Here is a 21,543-nt window from a genome sequence, read left to right on the forward strand (position 1 = left end):
AGGGCTCGCTTATACACCTGCTTTGCATTTGGTTAAGATCAGGTTTTGAGTGGGTTTTGAGTTTGTTCTGCCCGAGTGCACCCCCTCTCTTGTCTTTGTCTGAAATCTGTCTCTGCTTGTTTGTGTATCTGTCATGGCTCACTGCAGCCTCAAACTCTGGCCTCAAGGGATCCTCACACCTCAACCTCTCCAGTAGCTGGGACTATTGGCATGCACCACCATGCCTGGCTAATTTTTGTTGTTGTTGTTATAGAGACAGAGTCTCCCTATGTTGCCCCGGCTGGTCTCCAATTCCTGGACTCAAGCAATCCTCTTCCCCCTGATTTTCAGAAATAGTGTCTAAATTCTATGATTTAGACATGTTTAGTTAGAGTAGTGACGCAGTCATTGTATTTATATTAGAATACATTCTTTTCATATTTTTTTTCTCACTGCTTTTAGGGTTGGAAGAGTTTAGTTAGTTAGAGTAGTGTTTTCCAAAGGGTGTACTGCAGTCTACAGGATTTTGATAATCTTTTCATTAGAGGAGTATTCAAGCTTTATTTAAACAAGGGGGTTGTCATAGAACTCATGTTCCATGGAACCAAACTTTGAGAATCACTGCCTTAGGGTCACTGAAACTAGAAGAGTTTAGCATCCACTATTTGCTAAAATTCTCTTTGACCAACACTATTATTAATTTAGCTTCTTTCATCACCAAACTGTAACCCCTTTCCAGCATGGAGTACACATGCTAGGATGCACCAGTCTAGATACATAAGAAAATAGTGAATTTAAATTGATTAGTGAAAATTGCTTGGATTTGGGGAGTTAGAAGTCTTGGGTATCAGTTCTAGTTCTGGCACCTAATAAATAATTTTGAGCAATAAGTCATATATAATAACTTAATTTAAATAATCAGAGCCTTAATTTGCTCATCTAAAAACAAGAATAAAATGTTTATAAGGGATATTTTTAAGTTTGACTTGAGCTAATGTGTATAAAAACTTGTCAAATTGTGAACACTGTAAAAAGCAAGACATAATTATCACAGAACTAAGTACTTTATATTGGTTCAGCAGAGTTTCAGAATTTCTACTGTTGTCAAAGCACATGTTTTGCTATGTTGATTTTCAGCTGCTATGAAGTTTATAGAAAAGCGGAAAGTCTGAAATTTCTGTGACAAGGCTTTTTGTTCGGGGTTATTTTTAAAGAAAACAGAAGATCGGATTGCATTAAAATTTGATGATTGTGTTATTCTTGTTATATATGTCTTGACTAGTATTTAGTAAAAGTTATAAGGAAAAAAGGAGCAGTTGTCTGCAATATACTAGAAATGAACTTTAATCTTTTCACACGATTCTTATTACAACATTTTTTCCTCTCTCCAGATTGCCCAATCACTGAAGAGCTATGATCTTCCTAAACAGTTAAAAGTCAGGCACAGCTATGTAACTCATACAGTTTCTCTTTGCCAGACTAGACTGAAGAAGGAGCACTACTTTATTCTGATAAAACAGGTCTATGCAGCTACCAGGACAATGGAATCTATGTTGACTTTAGCAATGGAACAACCTGTTAAGAAGAACACTCTTAAGAAATATAAAATAGCTTGCGTTGTAAGTACAATTCTTATTTTTAGTCTTTCTAGTTTTGTGACAAATGTTAAAAGTATATGATTTCCCATTTACATTTCTTTGTGTTGCTATTAAAATGTAAACTTTTAAGTAACTGTATTCAGTATTATCCCTTATGAAAACTCTAATGCAAATTAATATCTCAAATCATATTTTACACATAAGAAATTTGAGTAACAACAAGTTAACATTACGTTAAACTCAAAAGTTGGAATCCATGACAGAACGCTTTGTGGCGCTGATTTTTTGCATGATTATAACTACCTCTCAATCACTTTTTTATTGCATGAGTATTTTAAGACAAGAAAGTGAGAAATTAAAATCATTGTACCCTATTATTTGCTGAACCAACAATTGTATCCTATTTTACTTCACTCCTAGAGATAGTCTCTTTTGCCTATTTTCTCTTTCTTGTAATTTCATGTGGTAAGATCTCCTGCCACCACCCCTCACCCCCAAATAAATTTTCCTTGATTTTATTTTCTTTTTTCTTTTTTTTAATTTTAAATTTTTTTCTTTTTCTTTTTACTCCAGAAATACGCTTATCCATTTCCTTGATTTTATTACTCTCTCTTTTCCCTTTGCCATCAAACTTTTGGGGTAAAGAGGGCTCATTTCATTGCTTCAGTTTTCTCAGCCCCCAACCATTCCTTTGTGCTCTGGCTTTGTTTCTACTGTACTGAGTCCCTGACTCAAAAGTCAGTCCTCCTCGTCCTTCATCCACTTGAGTGTTCATAACAACAATAACTTCCTGGTACTTTCTCATTCTGAATTATTCTCTCCCCTTGCTTCTACCATGACATTGACATTTTCATTTTATGACTTTTTTCCTTATCTGCATTCTTAGCCAACAATTTATCTTTATTCTCATGAAAATTACAACACAAGCTTCACTAAACCCTATCTAAGATCTCTTAAGAAATCTCATGTTCTCTAATAGTCTTTTTAATTTTAATTTTATTTTTGAGACAGGGTCTCTCTCCGTTGGGATCTTACCTCACCACAACCTCTGTTTCCCAGGCTCAAGTGATCCTCCTGCCTCAGCCTCCTGAGTAGCTTGGACCACAGGCACATGCCACAAGGCTCAGCTAAGTTTTTGTGAGTTTTTTTCTTTCTTTTCTTTTTTTTTTTGTAGAGACTGGGTTTCACCATGTTGCCCAGGCTGGTCTCAAACTCCTGGATCAAGTGATCTACCTGCCTCGGCCTCCCAAAGTGCTGGGACTACAGGCATGAACCACTGCACCTGGCCTCTAGTGTTTTCCTCAGCCAAGAATTCCAAGTAATCCACCAGCTCTGACTTTTTGCCCAGTCTCTGTCACACAATTTCTTTTTTTTTTAAATTTTATTATTTTGGTAATATGTATATTTTTAGAGACTGGGTCTCGCTATGTTGCCCAGGCTGGTCTTGAACCCTGGGCTCAAGCGATCCTCTCATTCAGCCTCTTGAGTAGCTGGGGACTATGTGTGTGCCCCAGTGCACTAGCCTGTTTCAAATGCCTGCTTCCTGACTCCTGACTCAGTACCTTACACCAAAACTAATTGCATTGTTTTTTCACACCAGTCTTGCCGCAGCTTTTCCCTATATCCCGTATTTTAAGGTCACCGCTATTCTCTGTCTCTCCAGAATTGTTTCAAGAAGTAAATAAAATAATGTAAAACAATGTGTGTAAGTATTAAGCCTAGTAACAAAGTAAATCCTCAATATATTCCATTTATTCTTTATCCTTCTGAGAATTTCAATTTCAGAGTGCTCTTTATAGCTCTTATGCTAATATTTATATATATATATATATATATTTTTTTTTTTTTCTCTCTCTCTCTTTTTTTTGGAGACATGTTCTCGCTCTGTTGCCCAGGCTGAAAGACAGTGGCATGATCATGGCTCGCTGCAGCAACTCAGGCTCCAACTTTGGCTCAAATGATCTTCCCATCTCAGCCTCCCGAGTAGCTGGGACTTCAAGCATGTTTATTATATTTATCCTAGCTTATCAATTCAGGAAATTATAAAATCTTCCACAGCAAAATTTGTGCATCATTAATTTCCCTTCTTTGTATCTCTCTAGTGGTTTTTGAGTATATATAATGAAGTTCAATATTTTTAAATCATTGTTTCAAAAGTACCCTGATGTCTTCAAACTTTTACTAAAGTTTCACTTAAACATTTTGAAGGTATCTGCTGTGTTTCTAGCACTCTTTGTTTAGCCCAGTTAAAGCCAAATGATGTGCTCTCGGCAGTTTTTGATGTTCAGAGTATTCTCCCCACTTTGTGCACAGTGTAACATAGTTTAAGATACATGTGCACCCCAATATCAAGAAGCTTTTTTGGAATTACATATTTATAGTAAATGATTATAAAGGCTTAAAAATAAACTTCTTAGGCAGGGCACAGTGGCTAGTGCCTATAATCCCAGCACTTTAGGAGGCCGAGATAAGAGGAGCTCTTGAGGCCAGGAGTTCCATACCAGCCTGGTCAACATAGTGAGACCTCCAACTCTAAATAATAATAATAATAATAAATAAATAAGCCTTTTACTCTCAAGGAGCTCACAGAATAATGTAGAAAACAAGCCACGAATATATGGAACAAATACAAAAATTATGAAGAAACAGATTCTAACATTAAATATTGTGAAGTTTTAAAGCATCTTAAGAACAGCTAGATGTTGTTGATTTTTCTAGCAAGTTTGAACAGCAAAAGTACCACAGATAAGGTGTAAACCAAAATATGTTAATTTGTAAGTCTATGATGTGTGAGGTTTACCAGAAGGAGTTCCCCAACGTTGTTTTTCTGCTTTGTAGTCACTCTAGTTTCAGTCGACTGTGTCTTCTAAGCATCATGACAAGGGAGGAACTGCTAATGGTGTTATTTAGTAAATGCTTATGTTCATTTTTTCCTCTCCATCCTCTCCACTGAATGAACATGTACTGAAAGGTCACTGACCCTTGGGCTAACTTTGAGACTTCATATAAGAATTGTTTTCTTAGTATTGTAACATAGCTTCCCAATTGTTGAATTCACTTCCATTGTAAACATTAGGTGTGTTAATTTTCCAGTTGACTTTCAGAATGAAAACAATCCTCAAAAAAAAAATTTATGTAGTTCTTAATTATCTAAGCAAAATCTGATGTTTTTTTCTTTTGTGAAAGTTATTTTTTGTGTCTGAAACTATAACAAAGGTTATTGTAAAATACTTTCCTAAGTAATTTGATTACGTGTCTTTCTGCCATTCTTTATGACAACATACAGTATTCAAGCCCTGTCATCCAGCATGCTTATCTCTGGACTTCATGGAAGAGGAAAGAGGGCAGCTAGAAGAATTCTTTTTAATTTTATCATAGTTTAATCTAATCATAGCATAAAGTTCGTTACACCAAAGGGCTTTGTCAGCAGAGCGATAATGAATGACATAAACAATCTTTGGTCAGGCAGTTTCCAAATTATCCTAAGTGGTTTGTATGAGTGGAAGACCAAAACAGATTATTTGCTAGTTAACTATTTGGACAATGTATTTTTACATATGTTAAATATTATTATCATCCTGTGATAGAGTAGGAAAAAAAGCCCTGCTCCCTTAGAATGAGGCAGTTAAGGATTTAACAGTTCTGCAATTCTTTTCAATAAATGATCACAAATGGCTGCCTGGTTTAAAAAAAAATGGCCCAGAAAAATGGTTTTATGGTTTTAATTCTTAACTTTAACTCAATTTGCAGTTAAGTTCATTGCATTTGAATGGTAAATGTGTTTGAATTTGAAGATCTGTAATAAATGGTATCTTTAAATTCTTCCAAAATATTCTTTCTTAATTTCAAGCATTAAATAAAATACTGTACCTCCAGTTAGGCCAGATACTAGATCATTGTTGGATCTGGTATCTGGCATAACTAGTGTGCTGCAGGTACTTGGAGAGAATACTGAGAAAGGGTGGTTATTTGTATCTTTGTAATTTTTTAAAAAATTATAAAAGTTACTTTTTCCTTTTTGCAATAGGTTCTTCTTGCTTTGCTGGTGATCATGTCACTTGGATTAGGCCTGGGGCTTGGACTCAGGAAACTGGAAAAGCAAGGTATACCCCTCAGCCTTTTCTCAGAACATTCCCTTATTTCTTCTCTCTTCTGGCCTTAATTCATTAAAATGTATCTCCCATCCCAAGCCTCCTCTGTCCTCCATGCAGCATTCTGCTTCCAGACATCTCCCTCTCCCCACTCTACTTATCGGGAGTCCACATCTGCGGTTGGCATTGCTCACTGTACTTTCTGGACTTTACTTTTTCACCCTGCTCATTTGAGACTCATTATCATTCCAGTGTTTTTCTCTTACCTTTCTCCACCCTGTTTTTTTTTTTTTTTTTTTTTTTTGGCAAGATCTCACTCTGTCTCTCAGGCTGGAGCACAATCTCCACTCACTGCAGTTCCTCCCTGCCCTCAGGTGATCCTCCCATACTTGAGCCTCCCAAGTAGCTGGGACCACAGGTGTGTGCCTCCACACCCGGCTAATTTTTGCAGTTTTAGTCGAGATGGGGTTTCACTACATTGCCCAGGCTGGTCTCGAGCTCCTGGGCTCAAGTGATCCACCCACCTCAGCTTCCCAAAGTGCTGGGATTACAGGTGTGAGTTGCCGCGCCTGGCCCTTCTTCATCTTTATAATGGACTTTGGTAAGTGGATCACAGCCTTTTCATTCTGCTCCCACTGTCATTTTCAACATCTGATGACAAAGTATCTAGCCACTTAGTCTTAAAAGTCTTTGTTGCTTCATTCCCATGACCTCCTGCCACCACCCTGTACCTTGACACCACGCTAGAGTTGTTCTACCCCTAAAATCTCCTGGTTCTTGATTGGACAGTGCCAAATTCTTGAAAAGTAGTGCATAATAATATCTTCAAAAATTTTTTTCTTATAAGAAGCAAAGAAAAATAGGAGAAATATGTCCCAAAATATAAAATACCTCACATTCCTTTTGCTATATTTCATTATTATGGATAGTAAATGCACCACTTACAAATGACAATATAAAAAGAATTACCTATAATCTTTTTACATATTGTTTTGTTACTTTTACTAAGGTGAAGTATGAGGCCAGTTGCTAGATCATTCATGTCCCCCCGCTTTTTGTTGTTTGTTTTTTGAGACAAGGTCTCACTTTGTTGCTCAGGCTGAGTGCAGTGGTGTGATCACAGCTTACCGCAGCCTCGATCTCCTGGGCTCAAGTGATCCTCCCACCTCGGCCCCCCAAGTACCTGGTATACAGGCATGCACTACCACACGTGGTTAATTTTTTAATTTTGTGTAGACATGGGGTCTCACTATGTTGTCCAGGCTGGTCTTGAACTCCTGGATGCAAGTGATACTCCCGCCTTGGCTTCTTTTAAGCATTGGGATTGCTGGTGTGAGACACTGTGCCCAGCACCCTCACCCTATTTTTGCCTTTGTAAAATTTTTATGAGCAATAATCATACCTCAAATAAACCTCATTGGCTACTATACTGCCAATGCACAAAGCTCTGGCCCCATTTTTAAATTTGACTAAAACCTTCTAGTGTGACTCCAGTGGAGTAAGTCTCATTGCTGCAGCATTAGGAAGCCTCAGTAAGGTTAACTGATAATTTTCCAGTCGTGTGTCTACTTGAGAAACACTCAGCTTCCCTAGTATGACCTAGGAGCACAGTAGAACTGAAAAGTTGAATAATTGCTGGAAGATTACTATCTTCTCTTGTCACTTGGCTGTTGTGTTTCTGGGCCATGGTGCCAGTCCTTGATCAAAGAAATGTTGACAGGCCATTTCAGTGGTATTGTTTTGATGTTAGTACACACAAATGAGCATCACTTCTTGGCGATTTTACCCCCTAAATCACATAAATTGATTGCAGAAGGCATATCTAATGTCTGAACAAAACCTCCTTTTGTTCCAGCTCTTTCATTCACTTTAGTACACCCATTGGCTGGCTTCCCGGAGTCATTTTTCCTTGTCCTCGTCCTTTCATCTGAGTTGATCAGCCCTATGTGGCAGCATGCTCTTCCGTCTCCCTGGCAGGGCATTGGTAATTAACTCCAGCCCCTTTTTGCCAGCATCCTTAACATAGTCATCCTCTTTATTACTCATTTTTCCACCGCATCTATTCTCCTAAACCCCAACCCTGGGTCATTTTCACCATTTTCCACTCCAGTTAACTCACCTTCCATAGGCAATATGTATTTTTTCTAATGTGAGTTTTAAAATTTGTGCATGTTCTTACAGATTTACTGTCATGACTACACGTATTTTTTGATTGAACATTATGTGCTTGGTATTATTACAATTACTGGAGATGAAGTGGTGAAGACAAGAGACAAAATCCTTCCAGGAGTTTATATTTTAGCATGCAAGACAGACAATAAAAATATAAATAAACAAAATATGTATATAATAAGATAAAGTGCTAAGAAATAAGTAAAGCCCAAAAGAAAGAATCAGGGTCGTCCGTGTGTGTGTGTGTGTCTGTGTGTGTGTGTGTGTGTGTGTGTGTGAAATAACTTTTGAGTAATGACTGAAGGAAGTGAGACAGAAACATAGGGATAGGTTGGGGAGGAACATTCCAGGTCAGAAGGACTATCAAGTGCAAAGGCCAAAGGCAGGACCTTGCCTGGCATGTTCCATTTAAGGAATAACAAAGAGGCCATGAACTAGAACTAAAAGGACTAGAGGGAGGTGGTCATAAAATGAGATCTACTAAATAAAGAGGAGCCCGATCAAGTAAAGGTTAGTATGTCAAAGCCTGGTCTTCAACTTTCATTCTGAGTGTGACAAGAACTGATTGCAGGATTTGGGCAGAGGAATGATATGCTCTGGTTTGCTTTTTAATAGAATCCCTAGGGCTGCTGTGTTATGAATAGATGGTAGAGTGAGAGCAGAAGTAGAGAGACCAATCAGGAGATTATTCCAATAATCTGGGTAAGCCTTATGTCTTAAACCAGGGCAGTAGCATTGTAGCTGGTAAGAAGTATTTGGATTCTGGATCTATTTTGATGGGGTAGATAGATTTTATTGAAAGACTGGATTTGGAGTAAGAAAGAGGAGTCAAGAATGACCCCAGAATTTTTGTATGAACATCTGGAAACATGAATTTCCATAACTGAGTTGGGGCAGATTGTAGAAGGAGCTGGTTTGGGGAGAAAAATCAGGAGCTCAGTTTTGGACCTGTTAAATTTGCTAGTTCTATTGGATGTCCAAGCGCAGAAGTCAAGAATGTAGTTGAACATATGAGGCTAGCTTTAGAGGTGAAGTCCTGCCTGGGCATGTACTGTGGTGCTTGTCAGCATATGTGGGATTTAAACCATGAGACTGGGGTAGAACAACCTTAAAGAATTGGGGAGGTGAAGGGGAAAAGCAAAGAAAACTAGGAAGGAGTAGCCAGGAATGTGAGAGGAAAGCCAGGTGACTATTGTGTTCTAGAAACCAAGTGCAGAAAGGTTTTATAAGAGGAGAGTGTATGAAAAAACGTAAAGACCATTTATGTAAATGGTTGTGATGTATCTAAATCTACATATTTTTTTTCTAGTTTTTCATTGAGCACTTTTTGAGACCCATCAGAATTGCCATGCATACATCTGTTCTCATGCTTCTACTGTGTGTTACTCTTTGGCATGTACCCAACTTGCCAACCAACCTATGCCCTCTCTTGGTGCTGAACACCCAAATTGGCTTTAGTTCCTCACAACCACATAAATACTGCAGGTTCCCTTATAAACCTGTGTGATAACTGCTTTGCCATAGATCAAGGAATGAAGTTTCAGGAAGTTAGGGTTTTCATCTTCTTAACTCAGGTATGTAGTCCCAGGTTGCTTTCTAGAATGGCTGCCTCAGCCTACCCTACCTTCCTTCACCTTACCTCTCCACCAGCCATTGCCATTATTCAGCTCTCTAATTTTTGGCAGTGTGCAGTTGGGTATAGAATAAAGTCTTTCATTTTAGTTTCTATTTCTCTGCCCTGTTGCTCTAATCTATGTTGGTTGCTCTCTTGGTCTGGTGGATGGTTGATATTTCCATTAGCCCATCTATTGTGTTAGATCCCATGATTTTAAAATCTCTTTCTTCTTGTTTCATTTTCTCATTTTGTTGAAGAACAACTTGATAGCTTCCTAAAACAGGATGCATGAGAGAGATAACTTGAATCTTTGTCTATGTAAAGACGCATCATTCTAACCTAACACTTGACAGTTTGGCTAGGTGTTGAATTCTAAGATGGAAATACTTTGTTTTTCTAGAAATCTGAAGGTATTACTTTACTGTCTTATAGTATCCAGAGTTGCTTTTAATACATTTGGTATTTTAATAAATTTCTGATTAGTGATCCTTTGTAGGTTGCTCGTGATCTCTCTGTGGAGGCTTTCAATATCTCTTAATCCTATTGATCTCTTAGTGTGAGTTTTGCCCTGGGAAACTTGGTGGACAACTATGGTCTAATAATTTACGCTCTTCAATTCTGGGAAATTTTATAATATGATTTCTTTCATAACATCAACTCCATTTTCTCTTTCACTTTAAGGCCTTACCTCCCTGTTCTAAGATCAGTTAATTAGTAGCCTTAGTTACATCTGCACAGTTTCTTGGTCATGTAAGACAACAGACTTGAAGTCTCAGCAATTAAGACTTGGAATCGTCTTGTGGACCACAATTCTGCTTACCATATCTCTACTGAATTTTTCTTTACTTCCCTCATATTTTTACTTACAAGACCACCCTGAATGTGGGGTCTTTTAAAAAAATTATAGTTCTCTTTCTTATTTTGTTGACGCAGTATCTTCTCTCTTTTCTGAGGCTCTCAATACTGTGTGTGTGTGTGTGTGTGTGTGTGTGTGTGTGTGTTGTTATTTTAACTCTTTTACTCCCTGCATTATTTCCTTTTCAATCAAGTTTTTCTTTGATGTTGTTTGTTCAGTGTTTGTCTTTCATGTAGGTTGCTATCCTGCTATCCTCAAATGTCTGGGGACCATCTGTTCATTTTCAGAGTAAGGGTTGCTTTTTCTTATCATAGTTACCCTCCTGTATGTCTGTTGTCTCTGTGATGAAAGCCACTCCTTATTCCTCCAGATTATGAGCCTCCTAGTCTGGAGTGGGAGGCAGGGTGAGTAGTGACTGCTCCACATCCAAGCTTTTACCAATTCTCCTATATTTAGCTTTGTGCCTGTTCCCCTCTTCTCTTACCTAATGACGCCTTGTTTCTCTTACTTAATGACCTTTTCTCTTACCTAACGACACCCTGGGACCTCCCTTCTAGGGTCCTAGGGGAAAGCTCTTGGCTTTTTTTTTTTTTTTTTTTAACTTTTCCAGGACTCCTTCCTCTTAGGCACCTAGTTGTTGCTTCCTTCATTCTGCTATTTCTGTGTTTCAAAATTCTTTTTCTGCTTCTATCTTCGATTTGATTTAGAGTATTCATATACTTTTATAAACTGTTTTCCTCTTCTTTTTGTGAAATTTTGTGGAATTTGAGGAGATGGAAGAGGTAAATGAGTTTTATCAACCAGCTACTTTTTTTTTTTTTTTTTTTTTTGCCTCTTGAGTAGCTAGGACTAAAGGCACGTGCCACTGCACCCAGCTAATTTTTGTATGCTTTGTAGAGACGGGGTTTCGCCATGTTGCCAAGGCTTGTCTCAAACTCCTGAGCTCAGGTGATCTGCCTGCCTCGGCCTCCCAAAGTGCTGGGATTATAGGCATGAGCCACTGCACCAGGCCTCAACCAGCTACTTTTAAAGAGAAAACTGTATTCTATTTTGTAGTTTGCTGTTTTCAAATAATAACATAAGCATTTCTCAAAATCATTAAAACCATGAACAATAATGTGTTAAAATAACTTCTACTGGCATCCAGAAATGCTTATAATGTTATTTTATGTTGATATAATAATTTAATAAATCCTCCCTTTAATGTACATTAAGACTGTTTCAGTTGTTAAAATATTTTTGTAATTATGTATAACACTATGGAGAACATTTCTCAACATAGATCTTTGTATGTTTTAGTATAAAGTCTGGAAGTGAAATGGCTGAAATCAAAGGATGTACAGATTTTTTTAATTAATTTAAGATTTTAAACATACAAAAGTAGGAATACTAATTTAATAAATGTCTATGTATTCATCATCTCACTCTATCAATTCATGACCAATACTGTTTTATTTATACCTTTCTCCATAACCTCCTCTACATATTATTTTGAAGCAAATACTTGACATTATTTCATTTCTATAAACATTTCATTGTGTATTTCTAAAAGATAAATTTTTTTAATGTTTCATAATATTGGAGATAAATATTTTAAAGAAAATGTTCTCCACTTTGTAGATAGACTTTTCAAAGTATTATTAGTTTTGCATGGGTAATATAATCTCATTATTTATTTAAAAGGGTTTCTTCCACTGCCGTATAATAGCTACCATGTTTCCCTCCTCAGAAATAGCTAAGATTATCATCACATTATTGTATATTCTTGTAGAAATTTTATAACAGCAACTTTGTATTTGTGTTTTCATGTACTCCTTTTGCCTTTCTGTCTTTCTTTATCTTTCTTTCCTTAAAATTCACATTTTACAGCTTTTGCTTCATATTGTCAAATAACCTTCCTGAAAGTTGTGAATTTATACTACGAACAATTGTATATCTCATTGATTTGTTAGTAAAAAATGATCATATTTTTCTTATGTTCACTAACTTTTTACAGTGTACTTTGAAAATCATCTGAGTCTTCTGTTTGATGTTTTTTGGGGTCAAACTATAGTAGGATGAATTCAGGAGATCTAATGCTCTGAGAATTATTACTTTTAGTGCCTGTTATGTCAGTCCTCATTGTCCTTAACCTTTCTTGCATATTTTGAAAATGAGTATTCTAAAATACTGTCCTTAACCACTTCACTCCTGAGACATTTCTGTTTTGATAAGCTCCTAAAATTTTTTTTGTATATGTTGTGAGGCAAGAATATCAAGAGATTCCTTACCCTGTATAGCTGGCCAGTTGTCCCATTACTATGTGTTATTCACTGTTACTTTGCAGATACCACTTAAAAATTTTTATTATATAAAGTCTCTACAATTATATCTGCATTATTTATCACTTCATCTGCAATTCCCAGCACAGTGCCTGAAACATAATGATGCTAAAATAAATATTCATAGAATAAATAAGTAAATGAATTAATTTAAAACTATGCAGTGGTTTTCAAGGGATAGAAACAAGTTGTGCATAGTTGAACTTTCCTAGACACACTATTATAACCTCCTTGCCTTCAAACGACTCCTTCAGGATGCAAAGCAGAAAGCAAGTATCATAGGGAATTATAGATAATTTTCAATGGGAATGCATAGCAAGGAGAAATGATATTTAGCTGGGCACACACTCCTCGCACAATAAGAACTACAGAATTCCCATTGCTTCTTATTCCTAATATGCTGATGACTCCAAGTCAGTATCTTTAGTTTATGTCTCTCTTTCCTGAGCTTCAGACTCAAATATTCAGACCCCCTCCTAAATATGTATTTGCTTAGATATCTGGAAAACTGAACTTCCCTTTTTTCAGTGCCTTTGCCTTACATTTTGGAAGTCATCCTTGGCTCATGCCTTTTCTTCACTCTTTATATAAAGCTGAACTGAAACTAATTGCACTTTAATTTCTCTTAGCTCTATTTACATCTTCCTTATGTCTACTGCTACTATCTTCCTTCAAACCCTTAACATTTTTTTGGAGCGGGTAAAAATTTCTTGCTTAGTTCAAGAGTTTCCATCCCTACCCTACTCACCTATTTTCCAGAGTGACTTTCTAAAACACAGATCTAGTTCATTACTCTCTGCTTACTCTTTAATGGCTTCCTGTTACCAAAGGTTGGGCTTCAAGCTTCTTAGTATGGCATATGCAACTTTCCTCGCTCTAGTCCATCTCTACCTTTGAACTCTACCCCTTAGCCATCATAACCCATCTGCTGTTCTCCAAACATGCCTTCCTTAGCTTCACTGATTTTTAAAATCTTGATCCTTTCCCAAGACTCAATGGTGTCCTTAAATCCCCTTGCTAGTTTTTGTCCCACCCCTGTGTGCTCCCATGTACTCCTTGTACATGTCATTACTATTATTATTATTATTGAGACAGAGTCTTGCTTTGTCGCCCAGGCTAGAGTTCAGTGGCACAATCTCAGCTCACTGCAACCTCTGCCTCCTGGGTTCAAGCAATTCTCCTGCCTCAGTCTCCCAAGTAGCTAGGACCATAGGCGTGCACCACCACACCTGGTTAAGTTTTGTATTTTTAGTAGAGATGGGGTTTTGCCATGTTAGCCAGACTGGTCTCAAACTCCTGACCTCAAGTGATTCTTCTGCCTTGGCCTCACAAAGTGTTGTTATTACAGGCATAAGCCATGGCACCTGGCCATATCAGTGTCATTATTTATTACATTGTATTGGCAGATCCTGCAGCACCATAAAAATCATCTAGTTGTCTGTCATAGTCTGTGCTGTGTACTTCCTGTGTGCTTCCACTGCTTAGGTATGAGATATCGAATAGCTCCTAAATGTTCGGGCCCTATTTCCTTTACTTTGTAGGCAGCTGCAGGAAGAAGTGCTTTGATGCATCATTTAGAGGACTGGAGAACTGCCGGTGTGATGTGGCATGTAAAGACCGAGGTGATTGCTGCTGGGATTTTGAAGACACCTGTGTGGAATCAAGTATGAGTTCTGAGAATAAGTTTATTAGCATGTTGCTTGTGTCACTATTAATACATGTCAAATTTTTTTCTTTTCTTTCCTTTTTTTTGAGACAGAGTGTCACTCTGTTGCCTAGGCTGGAGTGCAGTGGCATGATCATGGCCAACTCCAGACTTGATCTCCTGGGTCCAATTGATCTTTCCACCTCAGCCTCCTGAGTAGCTAGGACCACAGGCATGCACCACCACACCTGGCTAATTGTTTTTAATTTTTTTGTAGAGACAGAGTCTCACCATGTTGCCTAGGCTGGTCTTGAACTCCTGGGCTCAAGCAGTTGTCCCACCTTGGCCTCCCAAAGTGCTGGGATTATAGGCATGAACCACTATGCCAGGGCTGTGTCCAAATTTTCACCTACATACCTTGTGTATTAGTTTCCTAAGGCTGCCATGACAAAGTACCACAGACTGGGTGGCTTAGCCAACAGAAGTCCGTTTTCTTACAGTTTTGGAGACTGGAAGTCCAACTTCTAGGTGTTGACAGGGTTGGGTCCTCCTGAAGACTCCAAAAGAGAATCCGCTCCATGCCTCTCTCCTAGCTTCTGGTGGCTGCTGGCAATCTTTGGCCTGTGGCAGCACAGCTCCAGGCTCTGCCTTCATCTTCACATAATCTGTGTCTCTTCACATAGTCTTTCCTCTGTCTGGGTCTATGTTTAAATTTTCCCTTTTAATAAGAACACCAGTCATACAGGATTAAGGTCTACCCTAATGACCTCATTTTACTTGATTATTTACAAGTAATTTTTTTTTTTTTGAAACAAAGTCTCACTTTGTTGCCCAGGCCGGATTGCAGTGGCACAATCTTGGCTCACTGCAACCTCCACCTCCTGGGTTCAAGCGATTCTCCTGCCTCAGCCTCCCAAGTAGCTGGGACTACAGGAGTGCACTACCAAGCCTGGCTAATTTTTGTATTTTTGGTAGAGACGGGGTTTCACCATGTTGGCCAGGCTGGTGTTGAACTTCTGGCCTCAAGTGATCCCACTACCTCGGCATCCCAAAGTGCTGGGATTACAGGTGTGGGCCACTCCACCCAGCCTCGGCAAGTAATTTGGAACCATTTCTAAATAAGGTCACATTCACAAGTAATGGGGGTTGGGACTTCAACATATTTTTAGAGGACACAATTCAACCTATAAGACCTATACACAGTCTTATTATCATTTCCTCCTTAACAATGCTAAATACAGAATTCACACTTTATTTAACCGAGGTTGAGGAATAACAGGCTATGGTAAATGAAATGCTGTATTATTACATACGTTTCAATGGAGTTTTACTATGGCTTAAGTTCAACATCTTGTTTGTTTCATTTGCAGTGGTTCTCAAACTTCGAGGTGCAATAAAACTCTCTTGGAAAGCTGGTGATTCTTGATCATTCTGATGCCAGTATTCCACAGGGCACAACTTGAGAAATGCTGTTCTCTAGGTGGAAAAGACAGCTTACAATGTTTAATTCCCTAAATAATCTGGGAAGGTGGTGGTGGGGGGGTGTCCAGTGGTTGGAGGAGAGTGAAGATTAGAATAGTAGAGTTCCTTCCATTATGTTCCCTGAAAAGGGCAAGAGGGAGAGGATAACCCAGTATAGATAGAGATCTGTGTTCCCTTTACTTAATCTCCAAAAATCTTTTCTTTCTATGTAAATGAGAAATGCTGGGGAAGGAATAAATCTATATGTAACTGAAGTGGACAAAAGTTACCTATTGAGAATGTTTGTCTAAGCACAAGGCTAACATTGATTTTAGTCACCGTTTCCTAGCAGGTGGCAGTGCCAAGCCACCTTCCTCCAGCTTCTTGCTGCTTTTAGCAATGGGATTTATTGAAACTGTTCTCATCCTAAGTCCATAGCCTGGGAGAACCCCTGAGGCATGAGTGGGAGCTGCTCTGTCACTGCTGTCACTTTCCACTGAGAAGTACCTTGATCTGCCTACATTCTCAAAGACATGACTGTTGCTCCTGTTACTTCTGTTGTCACCTTTTCTTCCTTGCTGCTTGTCCTTAGACAAGGCTGGGCAAAGCTGCTTTTGGGTGGCAATAATCAGTCAGGGCTAGTGATTCTTCACCTTGGGGAGCTCCTGCTCTTGGGTAGGAATAGGAGCCATGTTCAGATCTTCTCCAAGCTCACAGTGTACCTGCTAAGTAAACCTGGGTTGCGATTTATAAAGTTGCATTTCTCTCTGCCACCTGGCTAATGAAGAAAAGTGGTGGTTTGCCCCTCATTTGGTATTATGTATTTTCATTTATTAATACAGATAAACCAAGAATTTGATTGTATTATTATAATATAGGAATAAATAAATGAAATTTGTATATTTTATACTGCAGGCTTAAATGCTCAGAACTGAATTGTACCGTTTTACAGCTCGAATATGGATGTGCAATAAATTTCGTTGTGGAGAGACCAGATTAGAGGCCAGCCTTTGCTCTTGTTCAGATGACTGTTTGCAGAGGAAAGATTGCTGTGCTGACTATAAGAGTGTTTGCCAAGGTGAGCAGGAGGATGTTGACTCATTTGCCCCTGCGAGTTTAGAGGAACTCCATGAGTTTCCTAGAGCCATGCTAGGCTGCAAAAATCAAAACACATCGGAGAATCTTTAGTTACTCTGTCTGTGGTGCAGCAAGTATCAAGATTTCGATCTTATGCTTTTCAGGAGAAACCTCATGGCTGGAAGAAAACTGTGACACAGCCCAGCAGTCTCAGTGCCCAGAAGGGTGAGCATGACTGATACAGGGATTTTTATCCTCCTTTAACAAAGGTGCACATAAGAATGTAGTTAGTTGAGACGCAGAGAGGAATTTCCCCCAATTCATGTACATTTCAAAACAGAATAGTTCACAAAGGATTAGATTTCTTGTGGCTTCCAAGTTCTAATGGACTTTTGTTTGCTTTATTTTTTTACAAAGCCCTTTTATATTAATTTATTATACTCATGTCTTACAACGACGACTTTATTTTGTTTTTGTCTTTGAGACAAGGTCTTGCTCTGTTGTCCAAGCTGGAGTGCGGTGGTGCAATCACAGCTCACTGCAGCCTTGACCTCCCAGACACAGGTGATCCTCCCCATCTCAGCCTCCTGAGTAGCTGGGACTATACGCACGCCACCATGCTTGGCTAATTTTTAATTTTTCTCTCTTTTTTTTTTTTTTTTGTACAGATGAGGTTTCACTAGGTTGCCCAGGCTGCTCTCAAACTCTTGAGTTCAAGTTATCTACTCGCCTTGGCCTCCCAAAATGCTGGGATTCCAGGCATGAGCCACTCTACCCAGCCACAGTAATGACTTTAACAAATTGGTTGGAATATTAAATAGGTAATACTCCAAAGTTCTTATGGTCAGGATTGAAACTTAGCTTGAAATTACTTCTGCCAGAACTCCTTTTCCTTTTTTAAATAACTTAATTCCTGTCTTCTTTTTTTAAATAAAGATAGGGTCTCGCAATGTTGACTAGGTTGATCTTGATCTCCTGGCCTCAAGCAATCCTCCCTCCTGGGCCTCCCAAAGTGTTGGGATTACAGCCGTGAGCCACCATGTCTGGCCAGAACTCTTTTCTATTAACATCTTGGCACCTCAAATTTCTTCTTGTTGAGAGCAGGGAAAGAGGTTTGTGCAGGCCTTGAAATGAAAGGAGGTCCTTGAAGGGTGAATGAGGAGAGCTTTGTCAGGGGGCATAGGTGATGAACACGTGAGGTGACACTCCTACCCCACCCCTCCCATGCATCTTTTCCACATGTTTATCAGGGCTGCTCCGCTGACTGCCAGGGCCTGGAAATGTGCATCACTTCAAGCCAGCATGGATTCCCCATTTCTCCATCCACCCCTCTGCCCTTCACACTTTTCTGGGCCAAGTAATGGGAGAATGGTGGAAGGGTGGATGAAAAAGAAAGGAATACCTGGCTTTAGGAGGAATTGGTAGAGGCAGTTTTTTAAATTTAAGTTTTATTATTATTATTATTATTATTAATGAGATAGGGTCTCACTCTGTCACCAGGCTGGAGTGCAGCAGTGGCACGATCATAGCTCACTGCAGCCTCAAATTCCTGGGCTCAAGCTATCCTCCCATCTCAGCCTTGTAAGTATTTGAGACTACAGGCATGGGCCACCACATGCAGCTAAACATTTTTTTGTATTTTTTTGTACAGACAGGGGCTCACTATGTTGCCCAGACTGGACTCGAACTCCTGAACTCAACTGATCCTCCTGCCTTGGCTTCCCAAAATGCTGGGATAACAGGCATGAACTACTGTGCTGGCCAGTGGAGGCATTTTTTGTTTCAAGACAAGGTCTCATTCTGTTGCCCAGGTTGGAGTGCAGTGGCGTGATCATGACTCATAGCAGCTGCTACCTCCTAGCCTCAAACAATTCCCTCACCTCAGCCTCTCAAGTAGGTGGGACTACAAGCATGTGCCACCATTCTCAGCTAATTCATTTATTTTTTGTAGAGACAGTGTTTTTCCATGTTGCCCAGGCTGGTCTCGAACTCCTGGGCTCAAGTGATCCTGCCATCTTGGCCTCCCAAAGTGCTGGGATTACAGGCAAGAGCTGCTGTGTCTGGCCCAGTGGAGGCATTTTTAAATAGTGTTATTTCATTTTAAAAATGAGTATAGATAATGTGCCTGTTTTTTTCCCATGCTGCTTTGGTTTGTAGCTCAGATTCAGCTGCTCTCTTTGCACCTTGTGGGTGGAAGAGTAAAGGATTAGAATAAAATGAGAGGAGTTTGAGTCCTGATTTTGCCTGTAGGTCTTTTGCGCTAGTCACTTCTCTGAGCTTCCTCTATGAAACTGAAATAATAACAATGCCAGGGTCAGACGATTTCATGTGAGAATTAAATGACCTAAAGCAAGGGAATATGCTTGGTGAGCTATCAAACAGTAGGTTAATTTTAGTTCTAGTGTATGGTACATAGTAGGTACTCAAGAAATTGTTAATATTTTTCTAGTGAAATTTTTCTATAGTCACTTGCTTTATTAGATGAACCTGGTACTTGAATCTATTAAGGTGTGCCCATGGCCTCTTCTCATGGTTCAAATTACACTGTCAATTCATCTCTGAAAAGCATACTAATACCAGCTAACATTCATATAGTTCTTATTATTTACCAATTTGTACTTTACACAATAGTCATCTTACATGTTAGTCCTTATAAAAACCCTTTGGCTCTATTATCTCCATCCTCATTTTACAAAGAATGAAATGGAGGCAAAAGCTGTGAAATCACTTGCCCAGTGCTGCATTCCTAGTGGTTGCTGGAAGCAGGAAGCAAACCCAGGCAGTAAGGACCCAGAGTCTCTGTGGCATAACACTCCCTCAAGTCATAGGCTGAGCCCGTGATGCTGTGCAATTCATCAGAAGAACGGGTAAGGGGCTGAATAAGGGGAAGAATTGTTTGAGGCACCAAGACTCCCTCACCTGTTGATAACCAGGAGGAGAGAGACATTAGGTGAGAAGGAAGGTTTCCAGTAAAGTCTTTGTAAAGAGTCTCAACAAACCTAGACGACTAAGTCCAAATGATTAGTTAGAATGGCCTTCTCCAAACTGGTAAATCACTGTCCACCTGAGGATTTGAGAGCTGGAGCAGCATCCCAGAGAAATTACAGGACTGATTTGTCAATCTTGATGCAAGGCAAGACTAGAAAGGAACCTGGTGAGGAAAGGGGTGGTGGTGGTGGTCAGTAGGACACTGACCATTTCTTACAATCCCCTCATTCTCTTTATTCCATTGAAGTCATTCCTGCCTATACCTTCCATCCCTGCATGGAAAATGGACAATGATGATTCTGCTCACTATGAATAATAAGTGCTGCTAAAAATTTTAGTGGCTGAAGACGTTACATAAAATCCTCTTGCCAGACGTTTATGCTAGTGTTCTCTTTGCTTGTTTGCCTTACTATTTTGCTAGTGATCATAGTATAGTAAGGAGCTTAGACTCTTAAACCAGACAGATGTGAGCCAATAGCCTAGCTCTGCCCCTACTGGCGGGGGACACCTTGGGTAAACTACCTGATCCTGGTGAAATAATAGATCTGAGATGACAGTTCTTGGCATGTAGTGAGCTCTTACTCAAGCTTCATCACAGGCAGTAAAAATAATATGGATGCAATGTTCAAGTTTTTTAGCAATCGGAGAAATAAAAATGAAAAAAGATACAACTTTTACTCCATGAAACAGTCAATACATCATGATTTGTGTATATACAGTCCTAGCTACCTGTCTTGTTTATGAAAGTACTGTATAAGTTAATATCTACTGTTGGGAATGAATTGTGGCAATATTTTGGTCTCCTTTGAAAGTTTGTCGTAGGCCGGGCGTGGTGGCTCACGCCTGTAATCCCAGCACTTTGGGAGGCTGAGGCAGGCAGATCACGAAGTCAGGAGATTGAGACCATCCTGGCTAACACAGTGAAACCCCGTCTCTACTAAAAATACAAAAAATTAGCCGGGTGTGGTGGCGGGTGCCTGTAGTCCCAGCTACTCGGGAGGTTGACGCAGGAGAATGGCGTGAACCTGGGAGGCGGAGCTTACAGTGAGCAGAGATCAGGCCACTGCACTCCAGCGTGGGCAACAAAGCAAGACTCCATCTCAAAAAAAAAAAAAAAAAAAGTTTGTTGTAAGACCAGGAAATGTGATCTTTATGAATTTATCTTTAGGAAATAATTAAGGGTGTTTTAGCTACAAGAATGTTCATGTCAGCAGAATGTAAAATGTACTCTCTAGTTAGCTTGGACAGGCAAGCTGGCCATTAAAAAAGGGGTGCATTGGATCTTTGGATTCCACTCTTGACCCCAGAGACAGGTGACCCTGTCTTTAATCTCTTCCAAGTTATTTTAGTGGCATATTTATGAATATAAAGTTTTTAATCAGTTATGTTAATGACTTTATGAAAAAAAGAAGTATTTTCTCATGCGAATTGCAGTAGGCCACTTTAATTTCTTCATGAATTTTCTGTACACTGCAGTTCAAACGGTCCCAGTTTTCCACTTTTATTTTTAAATTGAGGTATCCTATAGTTCATACTATAGGATGAACTATGGTATGAAATGGTCCTATCTTAAGTGTATAGTATGATGCAATTTGGAAATTCACTAAGCTATGTAACTTACCAATATAGAATATTTCCACCATCCCAGAAAGATAGCTCATGTCCTTTCCCATTGCTTACTTCCCAAAGACAATCACTGTTCTGATTTCTATCATCATACATTCCTGTTTTAGAATTTTA

The 21,543-nt window shown here is 39.1% G+C and overlaps 1 protein-coding gene across 4 annotated transcripts in view; it reads left to right on the forward strand.

Annotated features, from left to right (window-relative positions):
- The window catches only part of ENPP3 (ectonucleotide pyrophosphatase/phosphodiesterase 3), a 102,106-nt gene that overhangs the window by 7,694 nt on the left and 72,869 nt on the right, over window positions 1-21,543 (forward strand). The window contains exons 2-6 of one of the 4 annotated variants that reach the window (XM_054686323.2): window positions 1,371-1,598; window positions 5,605-5,680; window positions 14,174-14,296; window positions 16,691-16,816; window positions 16,980-17,040. In XM_054686323.2, coding sequence (XP_054542298.1) covers window positions 1,521-1,598; window positions 5,605-5,680; window positions 14,174-14,296; window positions 16,691-16,816; window positions 16,980-17,040 — 464 coding nt within the window. In that variant the 5' untranslated portion in view covers window positions 1,371-1,520. Of the gene's footprint in view, window positions 1-1,370; window positions 1,599-2,636; window positions 2,715-5,604; window positions 5,681-14,173; window positions 14,297-16,653; window positions 16,817-16,979; window positions 17,041-21,543 lie in introns of those variants that run through there. The other 3 variants (XM_054686324.2, XM_054686325.1, XM_009452014.4) reach the window with 3 other exon arrangements.

Source organism: Pan troglodytes, chromosome 5 (genome assembly GCF_028858775.2).
Source record: "Pan troglodytes isolate AG18354 chromosome 5, NHGRI_mPanTro3-v2.0_pri, whole genome shotgun sequence".
In the NCBI taxonomy this organism is placed as follows: domain Eukaryota; kingdom Metazoa; phylum Chordata; class Mammalia; order Primates; family Hominidae; genus Pan; species Pan troglodytes.